At 45.1% G+C, this 19,919-nt stretch overlaps 2 protein-coding genes and 1 long non-coding RNA gene across 3 annotated transcripts; 2 read left to right on the forward strand and 1 right to left on the reverse strand.

The window, feature by feature from the left end:
• Window positions 1–128: 128 nt before the first annotated feature.
• On the forward strand, window positions 129–2,967 carry LOC133899609 (tonoplast dicarboxylate transporter-like). Its single transcript, XM_062340621.1, has 6 exons — window positions 129–809; window positions 901–1,381; window positions 1,705–1,748; window positions 1,945–2,040; window positions 2,111–2,621; window positions 2,726–2,967. The coding sequence occupies exons 1-6, from the start codon at window positions 366–368 to the stop codon at window positions 2,758–2,760; spliced, it is 1,611 nt and encodes a 536-aa protein (XP_062196605.1). The 5' UTR covers window positions 129–365; the 3' UTR covers window positions 2,761–2,967.
• LOC133899611 (uncharacterized) lies at window positions 1,473–4,447 on the reverse strand. Its single transcript, XR_009906377.1, has 2 exons — window positions 4,114–4,447; window positions 1,473–2,640 (listed from the first exon to the last, which is right to left on the reverse strand). It is a non-coding gene; the product is annotated as an uncharacterized LOC133899611 (long non-coding RNA).
• Window positions 4,448–4,505: 58 nt separating this feature from the next.
• LOC133899610 (beta-1,2-xylosyltransferase RCN11-like) lies at window positions 4,506–9,699 on the forward strand. Its single transcript, XM_062340622.1, is given in 6 exon segments — window positions 4,506–4,668; window positions 4,670–4,750; window positions 4,752–5,245; window positions 6,609–6,757; window positions 8,367–8,821; window positions 8,823–9,699. Coding segments are annotated over 6 exon segments (1,521 nt in total). The 5' UTR covers window positions 4,506–4,588; the 3' UTR covers window positions 9,085–9,699.
• The last annotated feature ends 10,220 nt before the right edge of the window (window positions 9,700–19,919 follow it).

Here is a 19,919-nt window from a genome sequence, read left to right on the forward strand (position 1 = left end):
ACGTCTGACGTGGGGGGGGGGGGGGGGCAGAGACTGACTGGCGGAGCCACTGTGCCACGTGGACACAGCTAATTGCCTCCCGATTTCCTGGCCACTGAGCAACCCACATGGGCGATGGCCCAGATGGGCAGCAACGGCTTCTCTACCAGGGCAGCCGAGATGAACAACCCATCGGCATGCCAATTTCTCATTTGTTTCACGTGGAAAAAATTCTAACTCGGCCAGACCTCCGTCCATTTTAAGCTTCGCGCAGCTAAAGTCAGCCGAGATGAGCTAGGCGACGCCACCACACCTCAAACAACCGAGCTTCGGAGGAGGACGGCAGCTCCGTCGATCAGCCATTCAGCCGACCGGTCGTCGCGGCGATGGACAAGCACGGCAGCTTCGTCGGGAGCTCGTCGGAGGACGTGGAGGCGCCGCTGCTTCTGCACGCGCGCGATGGAGCGACGGAGCGGTCTGCGGCGGCGGCAGCGCGGGTGCGCGCGCTGCTCGCTCACGGGTACCTGGCCGTGGCGTCCGGGCCGGCGGCGTGCGCGGCCGTGTGCGCGCTCGTGGACCTCGGGGGCCACCGCGAGGCGCGCAACATGCTCGGCGTGCTCGCTTGGGTGTTCCTCTGGTGGGTCACCGGCGCCGTGCCGCTCGCCATCGCGTCCATGGCGCCGGTGTTCCTCTTCCCGCTCTTCGGCGTCTCCTCCGCCACCGACGTCGCCAAGGCGTACATGGACGACGTCATCTCGCTCGTCCTCGGGAGCTTCATCCTCGCGCTCGCCATCGAGCACTACCAAATCCACCGCCGGCTAGCTCTCAACGTGCGTTCCTTGCTGCTCGTTACATACATGGCTAACTCTTCGCGCGCAGATTAATCTTACACTGCAATCTGCACGTTCCATGCACGCGCAGATCACGTCGCTGTTCTGCGGGGACCCGGTGCGGCCGCCGCTGCTTCTGCTGGGCATCACCGGCACGACCTTTTTTGTCAGCATGTGGATCCACAACACGGCGTGCACGGTCATGATGATGCCGGTGGCGACGGGGATCCTGCAGAGATCCCCACGGGGCGACGATGCCGGCAGCCACGAGGTGCGGCGATTCTCCAAGGCGGTGGTGCTCGGCGTGGTGTACGCATCGGCGATCGGCGGGATGGCGACACTGACGGGCACCGGCGTGAACATCATCCTGGTCGGGATGTGGTCATCCTACTTCCCGGAGCAGGAGCCCATCACCTTCAGCTCATGGATGTCCTTCGGGCTCCCCATGGCGTTGATCATCTTCTTGGCTCTCTGGGTTACACTTTGCCTCATGTACTGCTCCAAGAACACTGGGAAGGCAAACTCTGCTTACCTGGACAGAAGCCATCTCAGACGAGAGCTCAGCTTGCTAGGTAAGTACTTCTGCTTCGAGCTGGTGCTCAGTAAAGTCTTTTTGTTCTTTATTTTACTTAACAGAGACGGAACATATTTACTCAATCGATATGTTTGCCACTGTAAAATTGTATTGCCAGTTGAACATCACGTCATTACACCGTTTTGTCTTTCACCAATCAGACAATGCGACAAAAAATTGGTCAATTTGCTGTAAGGTCATAGCATTTTAGACTCTCTGATTGGGCCAAGTTTAATTTACAAAGTTCTAGAAGCAATCATTTATCCAGTGCAATGCAAGGGACTAATTGTCTCATGAAATTACTATCATGATCTATGACAGGTCCAATGGCGTTTGCAGAGAAGATGGTCTTGGCTGTGTTTGGGGTAAATCCTATTTCTGCGCAAATGTGTTCTGCCTACCCCCCCCCCCCCCTGCCCCTCCAAAAAAAGAGAGCTCTACCCAATTCCTGTTATTGAAATTCCGTTCTCAAGATAATCATGCAGAGGAGCTTTCGGTTGTACAATATGCAAACTAATAACTTGCAATTTGGTAACTCAATCAACTGGATAAATTTTGCAGGGTCTAATTGTGCTATGGATGACCAGGAGCCTTACAGATGACATACCTGGGTGGGGAGCTCTCTTCCACAACAATGTTGGAGATGGAACAGTCACTGTAAGTGTGCAAAGATATCAAACTTATCCAGCCATGCACCAACTAATCTCGCAATTCACTTGCAATACAGATCATGATGGCAACACTGCTGTTCATAATCCCAAGCCGGCAGAACGAGGGTGAGAAACTGATGGACTGGAACAAGTGCAGGAAGATCCAGTGGGACATCATCCTCCTCCTCGGGGCAGGCTTCGCCATTGCTGATGGCTTCAAGTCAAGCGGCCTGACCGACATCCTCTCTGATGGGCTCAGGTTTCTGAAGGGCGCACCGACGGTGGTCATTGTTCCTGTGGCCTGCATTGTCAGTGGGATCATCACAGAGTTAACATCTGACGATTCAACCACCACGCTTGTGCTGCCTCTGTTCGCTGAATTGGTGAAGTCCATAGATGTGCACCCGGCGTTGCTTATGGTTTCTGGAACAATTGGGGCTCAGCTTTCATACTTGTTACCTACTGGATCACCATCAAATGTCGTTGGGTTCAGTACTGGCCACATTACCATCAAGGATCTTGTGATCACCGGGTTGCCCCTGAAGCTTGTCGCAATTGCAGCTCTGACAATCTTGCTGCCAAGTTTAGGTAACAGCTGCACAAGTCACTATTAAGAACTAGTCAGTAGTCAGAAAATTCAGAACTAGTTTGTTACTTATTCTGATACTCTTCGTACTTATGTGATTATGCAGGATCACAGATTTTTGGCATAGACAGCAGGACATAGAAGCACAAATGCAAATTTTGGACTATTCATTTATTAAACCTAGTCCAGCTGTATTTTCATATTTGTATAGTAGTTTCCTTATGTCATATCTGTGATTCTGTGCCCTAGTTGAGGGTAAGGGGTAATACTCTTCGACTTGTACAAGAGAGCATTGAGATGTGTACGCAGTCGTTGTGTGAATATAGTTGAAATGCACCAATTTGATCAGATTTTCAGCCTGCAGAATGCAATAATGTCCACCTCATATATTACAAAATTTCAGTAGCTTGAAGGATTACTGAAATCAGAAAGGAAAGGTATTCAACGATGGCAACTGAAACATTTTCTTTGCAGGCTAGCACTGCCAGCTGGTTTTGCACTTTAGGGGAAATACATATCCATTGTATCGGTGAACAATAGGCAGGCGGTGTTATCCAATCCAACGAAAAATATGAGCTGATTGTTCTTCACACAAAGTGTAATGACTAATGAGACACTAGCTAGATTTTAAATATTGAGTTGAACATGTGGTCCAAAGAAACTGAAAGACTGACTTTGTCAAGATACTGATGGTTTATTAATACAATGTCCATCAGAATCAGATAACTTGCTAATGATATGCACAATGTACCCTAAACTACTATTCACTTGTTTGTAAAAGCCACCCATTTCTTAAGTTGCAAACGATTTCTTTCAAAGACTCAAATGATAAACATTCTAGATTTCAACACATGGGGATTGGATAAATCACAAACATCATAATCTGTAGAAGATGCGAAACAAGTAAATTAACTCCGGTACATTGTTGGTGTTACTTGTGCAGTGTTTGATTTGAAACCTATTTTTGGTACATTATCATCTTTCATTTCTACCCTAAATGAACGCAATCTCGGATTCAGAATCCCATTTTTTATCTATCTAATGTTCTATGACACCATTGTGGAAAATATAGAGTTCCCAAAACTCCTGTCAGCAGGTATAGACGATAGATGAAGTAAAAGTGACGCTTGGGAGTTCCGTATCCTTGTAGGCTTGTAGCAAGGTTGATAACTATCTGTGCTCCTAAACTATATCAAAGCATAAAACGGAGCTGTCTGAACTCTGAAACGTGACTCGATGTGTTCGCTTCTCAATCCTACTATTCTGTTGAGTGTTGACGTTTGCAGAGATTAAATTTGCTCGTCAGACTTAAATCCTACCAACCATGTACGAACAAGAAAAGATATCGCAAACTATCCCATTCCTCTGTGTTCTTCCGCCGCACAAGCAAATGGGGGAAAAAATCTCTTCCCTTTCCTAAAGCACGCAGATGAAAATTCTATTCAATTTCCTCCAAGTAAAAATACACCGTGGAGCAGTGGGATAGGCACTTACATACGAAGCCAGCGAAGCTCGCCACCGGGACTACTGAGTTGATCGATCAATGCGGCGGGTAGGGCGGCAGAGACGGCCGGCACCATGGCCCGACGCCAGGTATGCCACGCTACTACCGCTGCCTGCAAAGCTCACCAGTTGCGAGCACCGGCTGCGCCGCCTCGATCGACAAGGGCCGCCGGTGATTCCGCAACTGGTGAGATCGGCCTCGGCGAGATCGGGCGGGGGGAGTAGAGGGGGCGGGACAGAGTGAGCAGTACATCGGAGCCGTCCGTAGCATACCAACACACGACAACCGTCCGATCTGACCAACCACGCATGGCCGGCTTCCACTTTCCCCGTTTCCCCGTCGCGACCGCTACCTAGTGAGTCCCACGCGGCGACAACCCCCCCCCCCCCCGCCCCTCGATCTGCGCGGCCCCGACGGCGACGAGTCCTCTCCGGCGGCCGCCACGCCCGCGGCTCGCCGGCGAAGATGGCCGGCCGCGCTCACAGCCACAGTAACTGGCTCCGCCGTCTCATCCCGGGTCCTCCTCGTCTTCGCCGTCTCATCCCGGGTCCTCCTCGTCTTCGCCGTCCACGCGGTCTCCTTCGCGCTCTACCTCCTCCTCCAGTCCCACCACCCGTCGCCCGACCCTACCCCCACGAACCCAAGTCCGTGACGACGTCCGGGAAGTGGCGTCCTATCTGAAGCCGTGGCCGCACCTCCCCTCCTTCCTCCCCTGGCTCTCCGGCCCTGCGCCGCCGGCGCACTCCTGCGAGGCCTACTTCGGCAACGGCTTCTCCCGCCGCGTGGAAGCCCTCCCCGCGGGCAGCGGAGGCGGCGGTCGGTTCCGGTGCCACCACAGCGAGACGCTGGGAAGCTCGATCTGCGAGGGCGCGTGGGTGCGGCTCGACCCGGCGCTCATCGCGATGTCGCGCGGCGGGGAGCTGCTCGAGCCGGTGATGGGCCGCGCGGAGGAGGAGGAGCTGCCCAAGTACGAGCCCAGCGCGCTGCAGGTAGAGGGGGCGGTGGCGGGGAGGACAGCGCCGTTGGTGGACGCAGGGTTCCTCGACGCCTACGTGCCCACCGGCGGGATTGGGATGCACACTATGAGGGCGCTGCTCGAGTCAGCGCGCGTTGTGCCGCCCGGTGAGCTACACTGCTCCCATGTACTCTTTGCCTTGCTAGCTAGTTGGTTTGGTGATTGATGAGAAGTGGATTGTTGGAGAATTTGTTACCATACATGGATGTCCGATAAATTGGGAAGAGTATATCAGTAGAGTCAGCTCAGTGTTTGATTTGTGAGGATTTAATGGAAGTCTGTTGGATCCAGTGCCCATGCAGCTATTGAACTACCTTGCTTTTAAATTTGATATATTTATGAAATTTCTAAGAAAAGAGCAAACTGAGAGGAGCAATAGGGTAGCTTTGGTGATGTACTTTCTTATTATTAGAAGGCTTTTCAACCTTACTCCAATTCACATAATTTCTCACTCTAGCTCACTCTATTCGCACTTATAGGGTGAGTGATAGAAGGTGGGAAAAAATGTTTGTGAAGTGCGTAAAAGTAGAATTTATGCCATATTTACTTTTTCCATGGTAAATTAGTACTAATTACCAACATTTTTACTAAAACAACTGCAGAGCCAACTCTGGGGAGCCCTGACGTCAAGTTGTGTTTTTTCCCTCTTTAATTGTTTTCTTGTAATGTGAGAATTGAAACTTAAGATTTGTATTGTCCTAGAGATTTAGGGATCAGAAAACGAACAATTCCAATTCCGATCTTATGTGACCAAAAGGAATCTGGAGGAAGAAAATTTGTGATATGGTTATGTGGAATTATAATCCTATAAGGTGAAAAAGGAACTTGTTCATTATAAATAAAGGACTGACAAATGAACGGCCAGATTAGTATTCTTCTCTTAGTAAGTGGGTAGTGAGTAATGTGGGAGTTTCTATCTCTTTTGCTCCGGTTAATGTTGGAATTTATAACTCTGTTTAAGGTGAGAACTCCATGGGAGCCTATCACTAGCATATAAAGATTGTGATTGTGCTTTTGGTTATTTGGTTTAATTTTTGCTTCTTGCATTGATGCTGTGTACGTACAGAATAGTTGCCTAGTTGGTGATTCTATCACATAACTTTTGTTTATTCTCAGTTAGGTATAAGGTGGTTTTAATTATGTCATGCAGATACAGTAGAGTATCTTGCAGATTTGCCTGAATGGATGGATTTCTAACTGTACCATTGAACAAAATGAATATACTTGGTGATACCTTTTGAGGCTCGAAATTGTAGCCTTGTGAGCTCTATTGCATTGAGGTTTTTGACAAAGGAGCGTGTGATTCCTGTAGAAGCTGACCTTTAGTTTCATTTCATAGTATTGATCATTAGTCATTACTATAGCACGATTTATTTCTGGACCAATGTTAATATTCCCTTCTTACGTTTCTTTATCTTCTGAAATTTCAGTAGTTTCTTTTTAACTGTGTTATTACACTTGTTATTGCAGTGGTTGAAGAACCGACACTTCTGGTCACTCGTTTTGAATATGCAAATCTTTTCCACACAATTACAGACTGGTACAGTGCATATGTTAGTTCCAGAGTCACGAATTTACCAAACCGTCCTAATGTTGTTTTCATGGATGGGCATTGTAAGGTATGTGATGCACTACGAATTATTGCATGCTTTTTGTTGTTGGTGCAGCGCATTATGTTTGTTGAATGAGTTATGGCCAACCATTATGTTTCTTCTGCTATAATTGCCGTTGTAAACAACACTAGCAACATTTTTGTGTGCTCAATCTTTTAGTTTAGTTTGTGCATTGATAATATGGCATAGTTTTCTTTTCTTTTTTTTCTCATTTGGTGTTGAGTACCATGTATGCGCTCATGTTTGGAGATCAATTGTGGTCAGAGACCCTCCTGGATCCTAGCCCAATCTGTCAATTCCCATGTTCTATATTTATGGCAACTAGCATTCTGGTGCGAAGCCCTGAGAGGCTAAGACATCTGTCCTGATGCCACATTTAAACCTTTGCCAGTCATACATGTCCATGCTTCCTCGTATGCCTAACGTCCTGTTTCTATTGCTCCATCATGTGGTTTTCTCTAAGATTTAACAATCATAACTTAATGTGATCTACCATACGTAATATATTGAAGTAAACATCAGGAGTGTGTCAGAATCACAGTGGATAGTTGTCCTCATAGAGTAAAGTTGAAACAATAAGTGAAAATGAAACGGTAGTTTGACTTTTATAAATGATAGGCTATAGCATGCTAAAATTAGTCAACTGAGGTGAACCATATTGTCTATTGTCGCATATTTCCCCATCAATCATCTGAATACTTGTCCCTAGAATAGTTGGAACAGTGCCATGGTTTTGAAACTTGAGTGTGTATGTAATGGTGGTTGTTTATTGGAGGGAGGAGAGGGGGAGGATGGCGACTATGGAGGTCGGCGACAGCTATGGTCGGCGGTGGCTAGGGTTTGAACGCAAGGCGGCGGCGGTGTGTGAGAGAGAGAAGGCGAGGGTCGGCTAGGCACCAGGCGTCTAGACGGCAAGAAGAAGGGTTTTCCTTTTAATTCTTGCTTATCTCTTTATTGATGATTTGTCTCTTTTTATATAGAGACTAACTTGCCTCCTAAGTAATGTATTACAATCTGGAAAGTTCTGGAAAATCCTAAATCTTCTTAACGGCTAAGAAGCCGTGTGGACACAGCCGATGCTACAGTATTACTGTTCATGATGTTGAGCAGTACCCGCAAGTGGGCTTTTGGGCTGGCTGGTCTTACTGGGCCATGGGCTGGATCTGGACCCATGACACTGTACGTGCAGCTTGCAACTCTTTACTAGATTATACAAAGGCAGGAATGATAGTGATGTGTAATGGTAATTCTGTTCACTAGCTGTTTAGCGATGTTTTCATTCCGAGTTATGAATGGAACTTTCACGTTATGTTCTTCATCCTCCAGCAAATTTACGTGAACAGCATCCTATGTGGTTGCTCAGTTTTGCAATTGGTGTTGATTTTTTTTTTATTAATTACAGAGCTAATATGCAATACATGGAGGTATTCTTTGATGAAACCATCAGCATTTTGAGATCTGCTGCTTTGTACTTGCATATTTTCTTATTGATTCCGAGTGCAATTTTATCTGCTACTCCAGTTAGCAAGACAACCTTTCTACACAATGATTTATCTCTGTTTTCCCTCTCTCTGTATATTCTTGTCTTGTGACAGATGTGATCTGACATCCACAGGCACAATTGGAGCAAACATGGGAAGCACTTTTTTCAAGTGTGACATATGCTAAGAACTTCTCTGGTCCTGTTTGTTTCCGACATGCAATTCTTTCACCTTTGGGCTATGAGACTGCTCTATTTAAGGGGCTTAGCGAGAGCTTCAGCTGTGAAGGTGCCTCCACTCAGTCCCTCGGAGAAAAGCCAGACTATGAGAAAACATCACGATTATCTGAATTTGGAGAGATGATTGTAGCTTCGTTTGATCTTCCACAGGATGACATCATGTCATCCAAAACACTAAATGGTCTCAATGTTCTCTTCATTCGGCGAGAAGACTACTTGGCCCACCCACGCCACAGTGGTAAGGTTGAATCTAGACTGAGCAATAAGCTGGAGGTATATGATGCAATTGACAAGTGGGCAAAAGGTCAGAAGTGCAAAATAAATGTTGTCAATGGTCTTTTTGCCCACATGACTGAAGGAGCAACTCCGTGCTATCCTGGAAGCTTCAGTAGTAATAGGGGCTCATGGAGCTGGTCTAACACACTTAGTTTCAGCTACACCCGATACAAAAGTTCTTGAGATCATCAGCAGCATGTATCGGCGCCCACATTTTGCATTGATCTCACATTGGAAGGCTTTAGAGTACCATGCTATAAATCTCCCTGGATCATATGCTAGGATCGCAGATGTCATCAGTGAATTGAGTAATATACTGAAAGGTCTTGGATGCTGAAAACGAGGTACTGTTATACCGAGGTATTCATCATGAAATTCACCATAGGCCATACCAAATTGATATTTTGCTTCATACATACTGGTAACACTAACGACACTGACGCATACAATTTTATTGAGAGGGGAGAAGTTTTGCCAGGTTATTCCCACCATTGTATTGAGGATCGAAGCAGTCCCAGTTCTCATTAGAAGAATTTCATGCTGCCATAGTCTAATGCCAGCATTTCCAAGGATCATGGAAACAACCCCTGTATGGTATCTGACAGCACCTAATGATATGAAAGCCAATACATGTTGTCCACTCCATTCTAGGAGTAATTCTATCGCCCGCAAGCTAAACCAAATTGTTTTTTTTTTCGTTCCTGCTTGTAGATTGAGCAAATCGTATGTATGTTGCGTGTTGAGTGCTCCCCACTGTTGTCATTGAAAACTGCCTGAACATGGCACAGGCTCCTCCTTTGTGCATGCTGTATGATTTGCTCTCTTTTTTTCATGTCGCCGAAGCGATGTCGCCTGGTCCAGCAGGCAGCATCCTTATGTCGACCTGATCATTTCGGAAGATGAAATGTGCCGCCAGTGGCTCATAATGCCCGTGCGCTAGCGTACTTTGATCCTTTTGTCTGTCGTTGCAGTGCCTCATACTATCATTGATGTGGGCAAGACGATGTTGTTTGTTGTTGGCGATTCTGGTGTGCACGCTTCGACGTGCTAAATGGAAACTCTGTATTCATGGCTCACCTACTGTTTTGATCACTTTGTATTCCTGGAGAGGCTAGGAGGGAGGAAGAAGCATCGATGGATGCGTTTTGGGCCGTGGGCGTCTCGGAGAAGCACATGTCGTGTCGCTGGTCCTCCTATTCATGAGCGTGACATGGGCATGGGCATGGCTTATAGCTTTCCTGTCCGAAATTGTAGAAGCTCACATCACAACATATTTATAGTACAAGAGGAAGATAGAAATTTGTGTAGTATACTAATTGAGACTTTAAGAGACGCTTAATGTATTGGAACTTGTTTGCAGTTAGCATGTGCACCCTCCGGCCCTAAATATAACTCCATTTAGATTTGTCTTAAATCAAACTTATTTAGTTTTTATCATCATTAGCTAGAAAATCATATAGATTAACGATATAGGGTTAATGTTACTAAATTTATCATAAAAATACTTTTATAATATATAACTCTTTCTATTTAAAATAATACATTTTTATAAATACTATTAGTTAAAGTGTTATATTAGAGATTATGTATCCTAATAAACTTATATTTAAGATCAGAGAGATTATTTTCTCTCATGGACTTAAATGCCATCCAATATACATCTTATACTTCCGTGTAACCACTAAACTATGTATCCTCACGCCACCTGCAGCCTGGCCTTCTCTTACCACTGTTTACAATTGAACGACCTTGCTGTGTGTAGCTCATGATTTATAGCTTGAACCAACTCTACCAGAATTCCTGTCACTTTGACTTTTTCCTAGGCAGAAATGACCCGGTGAAGGCAGATGAGTGCTTGGTCTTTTTCTTTGATTCAGATCCACTCTCCCTCTGGATACGCTCCTTCTCGATATGTTGTACACAAAAGTTTCCCATAAGAACATTTTCCCCCAAAAGTCAAAACAGCTAGCACATCACAGATTACCTTCAGCTTGGAGACGACTTCATCCATTGAAGGGCGCTCATCAGGATCACTAACTGTGCAATGTTTCTTGGAAATTTTGGACGGAGCGAAATGCAAGAATTTTCCAAGGCAGGGGATCCTCCGTTGAAACACTCCTTGCTAAGATCAAAGAGGAGGCTAGACTTTAGCTGGAGCGAAGAGGCTTAGGCTCATCATTCTGGGAGACTAATCTTTCCTTCCCTTCAACTCTCGGTTTTGTGCTTTGATTACTTTTTCGGCCAGTGGTTGGCCTCATACATGTATATTGTGCTCTACTTCTCTATCAATATAGGCAGCAACAAATCTCATGCTGGTTGCGAACTTAGCATAGATTAGTTGTCTAAGGTCATTATGGTGGAACTTGCTTATCTAGGTTCAAGTTTTAGATTTGGCACAAGTGCTCGCATTTTTTTGGATTAAATTTTAAGAGAAATACATGTGTGGTCAAAGTGTATGCTCGTGCTATATGGAGTTATATCTCTAATCTTGTTTAGACGTGTGCTAGGATGCACCTACGTAGGTGTGTGGACATGAGTATGGTGTGGATGCTTGAGTGTGTTGCACTTAAAAAATTAAAAAAAATCTCATGCTGGTTCGGTTTAAAAAATGCTATCGTATTGCCTAAGATCATATAAAATACAGATTACATTATGTCTTGACAGATCAACTACCTTTTTAACATCATGATCACACCGTCATTCATAAAAATATTTTCGCTAGTAGATTGGATTAGCTACAGCAATAACACTGATACTGCATTGGTCAGCAGGGCAGAAATTTAGGTACTCTGACGAATTGAACATGTCAAAAGATGTATACTAGGTACCAACTGATGGACATAGTTAGTATCAGGTAGGAACCTTTTCCAAACTGCAAAACGGCAGAAGCTCACCTCACAACAGACTTATGCGGTACATCCGAGACCATGAGGTGGGACAAGTAGCCCCCACCAAGCTTGAAACACGGCGAGCAAGCTATATGCTTCCCCACATGAATTCAATTTGGGATCAGCCATTACACAGGAAAACGAAGCTAGCGAGCGATTTAGTTGGGGAAAATTAATTAGAGAAGAAGTTCAAAGCAATGACTGAGACTTTGAGAGAAGCTCAATTATATTGGAGCCTCTTGTTTGTAGCTAGCATGCAGTACGTCTCTCTCATGGGCTTAAATGCCATCGCCATTCACTCTGCATCTTGTCCTTCCGTGCAACCACAACACTATGTATGCATCACGCCACCAGTCCCTTGCTCTCTGGCCACTATTTCTAATTGAATGGCCTCACTGTTCGGAGTTTATGATTATACCTCGAACCCACTCTGTCTGCCCGGCTTTGGATCCATCCTCTGTCATATGATCATATCCTCTACATCCGCACCCTCTCCCAGCATTATCATATTTCATATCACGGAGTTCTGAGTGAAACGTTGTGTATGGCCTTCCTCATTGTCTCAATGATATGTGACCGGTCTAGGATATAAATCAATTAACTTAAATGTATCTATAGATCTTTTTTTCAATCAATAACATTAATTTTTAAAAATTATTCAATTTAAGAAAAATAATATTATTAGTTGAACTAAAGACTTCAGTGAATACTTTTAGATTCACCAATTTACATCCTAAGCCAGTCCAAGATGTATCACGTGGAAACCTGAAAGAATTTAACGCGCGGTGTCTTGTGAAATTTCTACGTTCCGAAAGCTACAATGCATCTACGGCAGGGTCACAAGGACGAGCATACTCGATCACGCTCGTCCCACGCGCGGCGTATTAGGATCTCTGCTTGCTCGGTCGACCGGATTATGTGCAGGGATCGCAGCGGCTGGCTAATCAATTGGAATAGTTGCCGGTTGGTCGTCCCGTCAGGGCCACAACCGTGCACTGTAGAGGTGCACCGTCCGCATACTTGATTTGAACGATCCCGGAGGGCCTTCACCTGTGCCGAAATGGGCACCCAACAACATGGCACGCACGCATGCACAGTGCACGTCTTCAATGCTGTCTAACTACTCTCATGCTAGCTACTTGCTGGTACTGCATATACGACGTATACTTCCTCTGCGTTAGTTTTTCTTCAGGCGTAGATCGATGAATGAGTGCGTCACGTACGTCGTCGTTGAACGGTCGCCACTGAAAGCCAAGTTATCATCATGCACGTCGATCGAGCTTGCGGTGAAAAACTACGGTGACGACAGCCTTCGTTTCTATACCGGCCGGTGGCTAGTCCAAAGCTGCATGCATCTGCCGGCTATATGTGAGGTTCGAGTCACGCAAACTGCGTGTTAAATATATGCTTACTGTGCGGTTTTGAGATTTGATTCTGTACTGATCTCAGGGTTGTAGAACCCTAATTAAGATGGTTACGGTAAGCAACTTTGCCCTTGGGAAGAGAACACATACTGGTTTCTGCATATGTGCATGCAATCAGAAGGTGGCAGTGATCATGGATACGCCTGCCCGGCATATTGCATGCATGCAGTAGCTTTTCTAAGGATGTACTACCCGCGGAAAAGGCTTATGTAATCACAGTCACACACACAGGTCTACAGGATGTCTGCTGCTGGCTATAGTGTTGCATCAATGTGCTGTTTGCCTCGCCTACTGCATGCAATTGGCAGTTGCATGCTTCGATCTCAAAGGAATCGACACAGATACATATATACCGCGATTGTGCATGTACCCCAGATTACAAAAGGCCGGCCGGACGGACATGATTACTCCGAAGCATTCGCGGGTGATGTAATCGTCCTTCTCGAACAATGCGGTCGATAATGTTTTTACCCTTGTCTCAAAATAAAAATGTGTTGCAGACATTGCAATGTTTTACGTTGAGTGGGACAGGGTGGTGGCCCACCTAATTTAGGCTTGCACCTTAAGAGTGACATTGTACAATAAATAAACTCTTTTAAAACGGTGTGTGCATCATCTATTTTTTTAAATAAAACCAAGAGCACTGCTATTTTATTTTATTTTATTGAGGTAAACTGCTAATTTATTTAAGGAGGAAGGAAGCGGGTTTTACATATGCAAGGTTAAATAAGAAACAGATTATCTCAAACACAAGTGACATGGCCTAAACTAATCTATAATTGGGCTGCCACACGCCTGACGCCTCAGGTCGATCCCTTTCTTGATGTAGCCGAAGACCTGTAAAGGTTGTTGAGCGTGCCCCTCAAAAATCCTTCTATTGCATTATATTCCTTCTAAATGTTCCATGCCGTGTACTCCTGTTGCAAATGTTGAGTACATTATTGCCGCAGTCGTTCTTTTCTGTTCCTTCGGATATGAAGTGTACATCATTGTGGTGGAGTGTTAATGACAGGTGGCATTTCAAGCCATTGCATGTAATTTTTTCATATACTAGAAGTATAAGATCTATCTCTAAGAGTCTCACAATCTCAATTCCTATAATCAAATTTAGAAAAATTTACTTCAAATCCTAACTTCATCAGCTTTCCAATCTCACTCCCAATATTTACCGACGCCAAAATTGCCCCTCTCGCTAGCTACTTGTGGGGAGCGCCCCTCGCTCCCGAAACGCCTGGCCATCCCTAGGCCCACCGCCTCGGCCATCCTCCGTCCATGCTGACAATGCCAAGAGCTTGCCCTCAACCTCCTCAAGCCAACACCCAATCAGAGCTTTACCTACGGCACCCTCTCCTTCTTCTCCAGTCGACGCCACAAGCTCCCCTCTAGCCTCACTGTCGACCGGCTGCTCCAATGCCTCCTCGCCCAAGCCGACCACATGGTGAGCTTCGATGTGCTTCACTGAAGCTCTCCGGTCTTTTCCCTCCCACTCTCCTCGCCGAGTCACGCCGCCACCATCGCACCCAACAACCGCAACTGTCATTGTCGTCGCCGCCACACTTGGCTAGCGTGCATGTATCGCCGACCCCACAAGATTCGCCTCGGTGCGCTAAACATCTTGGTACCACCCATCTCCCGGACTTTGCTGCAGTTCACCACCAGCAAGCAGTCAACGGCTGGTCAAAATCAATCCCCTCCTCTGGATCGATTTTGACCGAAGTCAAAACCTTGACCCGAGTCAATGGGCTCGGGACCCACAAATCCAGAGAGGGTCTAGGTAGATCCGAGTAAAAATAGTTTTAGGGATAGTTAGTTTTAGAAAAAAATTAAAAATAGTTTTGAGAGTCTGTTGAAGCGGAAGGAGATTAAGATAGTGAATTTTATTGAGAAGGCTCTATATATGATAATACTGAAAGTGGGTTTTTAAAGTCTCTTAGAGATGCTCTAATGCCATAGCAGCGCTTTTGATGATATATTTCATTGTGCTGTGACAAAGTTAAACGTGTACACAGTGACGGTCAAAGTTTTGTAGGTTTAATTGCACAATCTACCGGATGCATCTTTGTTTTATGACGTAGTGGGGAATTAATTTCTCAGCCTAGATGCGCGCTCAACCATATGAAGTTTACATAATTCTGAGTTCTAAAAAAATTCCAAAAAATAGGTAAATATAGAGTATGTTGGGACATATTCAACTGCAAAAACAATTATGAAAAAATACGATCATTTGTGAGCTGTAAAAAAAGTGAAAAGTGTTGTAGGTAGTCGTTTTACATTATATCACTACTACAGAAACATCCTTCTCTGTCGACTCTAAATCCCCTTCACTATCGGTTTTGTGACCAGTAGTAGGTAACGGGTCGGGAACTATTACTGTCGGCTCTGTGGACCGGTAGTGAAAGGGGTTATCACTGCCGGCTGAAGGATTAGGTCGGCAGTGATACCCTGAGTATCACTGCCGGTTGAAACTTCAGCCGGGAGTGTTGTGCCTCCTCCATTCCACTATGGCCTTGTCCTCCCTCTCTCTCCTCGATCTCTCCGTCTCTCTCGCACTCAATACATGCATACAATGAGACATATGTAATGTAAATCAATAATAAAGTCACCTTCATTAATACATAGTAATTCATATCACGCATATATATATTATGACCATATTTAACAAAAAGATGTCACATCTTACGAAGCAAAATAGGCATAAAGGTACTGACAATTGACACATTGATCTTACAAGTCACATCATCTTACATAGCAAAATAATAATGATTACAATCAGAACTCGGATTATAACATCTTTACACGTGACATCACACTTCTTGATATTTTCGAAGTTAGTCAATTCTAACTCGGCTTGGATAATTTGACTATTGCATACCGCAACAGTTTTATGTTTAGACTTGTATACTTTATAACATGCTCCTTTAGATCCATTAACTTGTGCATGGCATTCCTCCCAACTAGAGAACACTCCACTTTACCGACCACGATGAACAACATATCATGTCATAATAGTCCTAAATTTAGAGAATATGCAAAAATGATATACTACAAACTAAACTAATGCTCTCTGAACTAGTATTGCACTAGATAGCTAAACCAACTACGTATTTCAAAAGCATAGATATTATACCACATATCAAAATGCAAGAGAATATTCAAGAGTATTCATTTCACATGATCTTGAGATAAAAAGACAGCAAGCCATAAAGGACAGTATCTCTCATCATGTATATAGAAAGTAATGGACAACATAAATATAATTTATGTAAAAGTGCTCTCAGATATTGAGTAACAATTGACCCCATAACTGTTAAAATTCTGCTCCCTAATTATTCTAGTGAATACATCATAGACAGGGCAATGTTTCTTAGATTTTAGCTAGCAAATAGAACCCGATCTAGTTCTTCAAAATTTAAGACATCATCATGGGCATGGCTACTATGCCAAAAAAGTGCACAAACTCTAAACAGAATAAATAAGAAAGTACCGATGTAGGAGAACTGAATATCAATTTGCAAAATGACTGCTCAGAGAAGCTAACATAACAATTTACCAAGTATCAAGTATATTAGACAGACTTTGAACTCATGGCGGCACACATCCTAGGATTAATTTAACATGTATTGCACTGGATAGTCAAACCAACATAGATTTCTCTGTGTACAGGTACAGAACTGAACATACAACAAGTAACATCCAAGTCTATTGTAGTGTATTCAAAAATCAAGCCAAATATCAGTGCATTCTTTCATCACAGAGCATAAAGCACATGTAACCTGTTGTCCAGATTAACAGAATAGGGAGGGAGGTGATGATAAAATTTACTTTTGCTCTATCGGTCGGTGAGGCGGGCGGGCGCGAACAACGGTGGCATGAACGGGACAGGGGACGATGGCGTCGGGCATGGAGATGGTGGCCTCCGGAACGGGGACGGTGATGTTGGAGAGGATGCGGTGGGGACGGCGGCGGCGGGGAGGAGGCGGGGGTATGCGTTTCTGCACGAAGGGCACTAGCCGAGAAAATTTTTCTAAGTGTCAGAGAGCGGGCGTCAAACAATTTTATAGGGGAGAGCTTTCATTGCCGGTTCAATATGAGCACCGACAATGAAAGAGTACCTTCCCTGCCGGCCCTAATAAGTCCACCGGCAGTAAAAGTAGTTTCAATGTCGGTCCAATATGTCCACAGGCAGTGAAACCTCTTTCACTGTTGGTACCATGGGGTGCAAAAAATTTATTTTAGTTTCGCACGTGCGTCCAGATAATCGGACCCACGTCCTGCACCAAGTAAGAACAAACAAATTACTAGGCTACTCAAGAGTTTTCGATTGAGTTTGTACTATCTATATTTATTAACATTATGTTGACTTAAAATCCTAATACATATTTATTTAAATTTAAAAAAGTACCTTCACTGCCGGCTCAATAGAACGACTGGCAGTGAAACTACTTTCACTGTTGGCTTAATAAATCCACCAGTAGTGAAACTACTTTTACTACCGGCCCAATATGTTCACCGGCAGTAAAACCCCTTTCACTGTTGGTACCGCAGGGTGCAAAAAATTTGTTTTAGTTTCCAGCGTGCGCAGTGAAATTGAAAATCCAAATTCAAATCCAAATAAATTATCTCATCATCTCCTACCGTCAATTGGCCTCGGTTGGAGGAGCCGCCTTTTGTATGCATTTACGTTCGTTTTCGATGAGTATTTGTTAGTACCATCCCTAGAAATTTTCTTTATTATTCGATCCTTATCTAAGACTCATTAAGGAGAAATAAAAAATAAATATTCTCGTACCTAAAGTTTCTATATTAGAGGTTGCTAATCAAATAAAATATAAAAAATACAATTAGATCTTGCTACATACCTAAATATCATGGTTAATTTTTCTAATTCATTAAAAATAAAAAATAAATATGATCATACTTAAAGTTTCTATATTGTAGACTTTTAAATTTATTCATATGGTTTATTAGGATCAACTTTGAAGATTTGTCTAGATCTTTATAGGGATATGATCAACTTTGGTTTTTCAGGTAACATTTTGAGTTAATTATAAATATAGGATTAACCTTGTGGATTTCAACTTACTTGAGCTTAAGAGGCTCCTGCTAGAAGCTTGCTTGCTGTTGGGGAAAATTCCAAAGTTCACTTATTTAAAAAATGAAGAAATAAAAAATGAGAAAATGGAGAGGAAAGAAGAGATTTTATTTGGATAGCTAGAGAGAGCTCATCTATACCTCCTTTTTTTTATCAAAATTGAGCTTGAGTGGTGGGGGAATCAATGCGGGAGAAGGGATGAAGTGGCTGTTGCCATAGAAGATTTTGTGAGGGAGAGAGTATTGAAATGACTCTGTTAGCTCGAGGTAGAAGAAGGTGTGAAAGATGAGGATATCACTGCCGGCTCATATAATCCGTCAGCAGTGATGTAGAGATATCACCGTCGGTCAGTAGATTAAGTCGGCAGTGATGAGGTGCGGGTGCATCACTGTCGACTCAATCCATCAGCCAGCAGTAATGACCCTTATCATTGCAGATTTATAAACCACAATGACTGATTCTTCCCGTACGACTAATGAATCGACAGTGATGCCTCATCACTATCAATAAAAAAATGGATAGTGATAGATCGGTATAAAACCTCAATTCTGTAAGTAGTGTATGCTGCATCTAACCATTGTAGGGGATGTAGCTAGCAGTAACTTGCAGTTGGTCGTCTAGTTAACCCGTGTGGCATGTGAGAAATCTCCAAGCATGATCCAACCGGAGCTCCTTTCCTAACAAGTACAGTACAGTAGAACGCCACCAACTACTACCAACTAGCAGGCGTGTTGATCATACTAGAAAACTTGTGATCGATTGGAAATGCCATTGAAACAAGTAATCCAACGTCGAAGGATCAGGATCAAAAGTCAGAGTACAACGCTGCTCCTAATTCCAACGAAGCCCAATGCATGCAAGCAAGCGCACGGCCGGATAATTGGGACCCCCCGAAATCCCGCTTCCAACGCAGCATTCCACACCTTCCCTGCTCCCGAACACGCTGCTGCATGCATGCATGCATGCACGGCACGGCCGCGGACGAAGAGACCCGGTGTGAAAAGCGGGCGTGGTGGACCGGCCGCCGATCAGCACACGGCGGCAAACCAAGAGGCGGGCGCGCAGGGCAGGCAGGCAGGCAAATTCCTAGGTCCAACCAGAGGAAGGAGCGGAACACCCTGCCGCGCGCGACGGGGCAGAGGTCTCCGCGCGTGCGCCGTTGGTGCGCGCCCGGCCCGGCCGTGTCCATGCGCGCGCGCGCGGCACGAACGCGATCGAGCCTTCGGAGGGAGACACCCCCGGGCGTGGGGCAGGCCCGACCGGGGGCCGCAGGTCCCGAGGCTGGTGCCGGTGGAAGCCCCGGCCTGCGCCTCCCGCCCCGAGCAGATCACACCACGCACCCCCCGTGCCGTGAACAAACACGCGCGGCACACGCGGCCTGGCTAGCCGATCGATCAACCATGTAATGTCTGGATGGGAAAGGCGAGGCTTTGTTTAAAGTGCTGCGTCGGCGTGGCTTCCCTTTTGCCTGCCTCGCTTGTCTCTTCCGTTGAACCGTTTCTTGGCTGGTTCTTTGTACTCCTAGCTTTGGCAATCGAGCACATGTGGACATGCATGCTGGATTTGGGTTCACCTTTTCCGTGCAAGGTGGTAGTCGGCCGGAGCTAAATAGTAGGAGCACTACAAGTGTGCTGTTTGGCCCCAGCCAGAAGTCAACGCCTGCATGGGATGTTCAGGCCCTTAAATTCACTACCCAGCCCAGGTCAGTTTGTTTCTTGACGGAAAAATTCCGTCAGGAAATGTCCACATACCGTCAGGAAATGCTGAT

This window comes from Phragmites australis, chromosome 18 (assembly GCF_958298935.1).
Source record: "Phragmites australis chromosome 18, lpPhrAust1.1, whole genome shotgun sequence".
NCBI lineage: Eukaryota > Viridiplantae > Streptophyta > Magnoliopsida > Poales > Poaceae > Phragmites > Phragmites australis.

What these genes read in the sequence shown, in the direction of transcription:
- LOC133899609 (XM_062340621.1), top strand. Translation starts at nt 366, where the DNA reads ATGGACAAGCACGGCAGCTTCGTCGGGAGCTCGTCGGAGGACGTGGAG. An exon ending in ACCGCCGGCTAGCTCTCAAC is followed by an intron (nt 810 to 900) that starts GTGCGTTCCTTG and finishes ATGCACGCGCAG; the next exon opens with ATCACGTCGCTGTTCTGCGG. An exon ending in AATCTTGCTGCCAAGTTTAG is followed by an intron (nt 2,622 to 2,725) that starts GTAACAGCTGCA and finishes GTGATTATGCAG; the next exon opens with GATCACAGATTTTTGGCATA.